This window comes from Austrofundulus limnaeus, unplaced genomic scaffold, assembly GCF_001266775.1.
Source record: "Austrofundulus limnaeus strain Quisiro unplaced genomic scaffold, Austrofundulus_limnaeus-1.0 Scaffold279, whole genome shotgun sequence".
Taxonomy (NCBI): Eukaryota; Metazoa; Chordata; class Actinopteri; order Cyprinodontiformes; family Rivulidae; genus Austrofundulus; species Austrofundulus limnaeus.
Genome location: NW_013952681.1, coordinates 658,223 through 659,486, shown reverse-complemented (window position 1 = coordinate 659,486; position 1,264 = coordinate 658,223). Strand labels below are relative to the sequence as shown.

Here is a 1,264-nt window from a genome sequence, read left to right as displayed (position 1 = left end):
CTTCTAATCTCCATTTCAATCTTTCTAATTACTTCCCTCTTTGTTTTTCCCTCTTTCTGTATTTTTCTCTTTACTAAAAAAATCACTGATGATGAAGAAATTAAGAAACTAATATTTAGTTCCTTTTTCTACTGAAATGATTTAAAAAACAACATGACAGAGCGTCTGCCTCGTGAGCTGATGTCTAACCTGTAGCTGACTGTAGAACTTTTCCAGCGAAATTTGTCTCCAAACTTCTCCACATCTGACAGGCCGCATCGTGGCTTTTTCATAACCGCAAGAGTCTCTGCATCAAGTTCTCCACTGGGAAGCAAACCAAAGAAATGCTGCATCTTCTTCATGTTTTCTTTAAGACCAGTCTTCTGGTCCAAATCCTTGTCAGATTCTGCTGCCCTCTTTTGTCTGTTGGACTCAGACTGGTAGCTGTAGAAGTGTTGTAGATATTCCTATAGAAATTAAATTACATTACATGAACAGAAATAAAATAAGATGTGAACTAATGAACTAATCTTATTCTTTCAGTCAGTTCAGCAGAAGAGAGACAGAGTAAACAGAGCTCATGAACTGACAGAACAGTGAACATTCCAAACATAATAACAGTAATGTGCAGAAATATTTCTGAACACAGAAAACAACAGTTGTTACATCATCATGCACACACATGTTCAAAACCTTTTATTAATAAGATTACTGCAGAGCTGAGACTCAGATCTGTCAACACTCAGACCTGAGACCCAGACCTGAGTCTCAGACCTGACAGAACGATTTGTCGACTCTCAGACCTGGGACTCAGCTAGCCTTGTCGAAGATGGTAGAGGAGATACGGTGAGTCTGACCCTGATTTTCAGAGAACTAAGAGAACTTAAACCAGATAACAGTCAAAAGCTTGAAGCTGTGGCCCACCCTCAGGGTCCCAACCCAGATTCATTCTTGTAAAACTCCTGAGTTACAGAATGAAGGAAGAGGTGCTTCACTTAGCATGGCTGACACAGGGTTTCATGTGGGATAAAATAAGATMATTTTGGATGATTATGCCCAGAGCAGGGGTTCTTAACCTTTTTGACCTCGGGGCCCAGTTTATTGAACATAAAGTGGCACGAGGCCCAGTCAGACATTACCAATGTATGGATCAAAATGATAATTATTCTAAATCTTGGTTTAATTTTTATTGTATTAACATTGTAACTAAATTAAATACACTTAAATTCTAAAAGTAAAACTCCTGTCAAATAATCACAAGACATGAATATGACAAACAATTTTT

At 38.0% G+C, this 1,264-nt stretch overlaps 1 protein-coding gene across 1 annotated transcript in view; it reads right to left on the bottom strand.

Moving 5' to 3' along the window:
• LOC106526513 (neutrophil collagenase) overlaps positions 1-1,264 on the bottom strand; it is a gene marked incomplete at its 3' end in the record, with an annotated part of 30,031 nt that overhangs the window by 23,321 nt on the left and 5,446 nt on the right. The window contains 1 exon segment of the mRNA XM_014021134.1: positions 190-446. Within this exon segment, the coding sequence (XP_013876588.1) occupies positions 190-446 (257 nt within the window).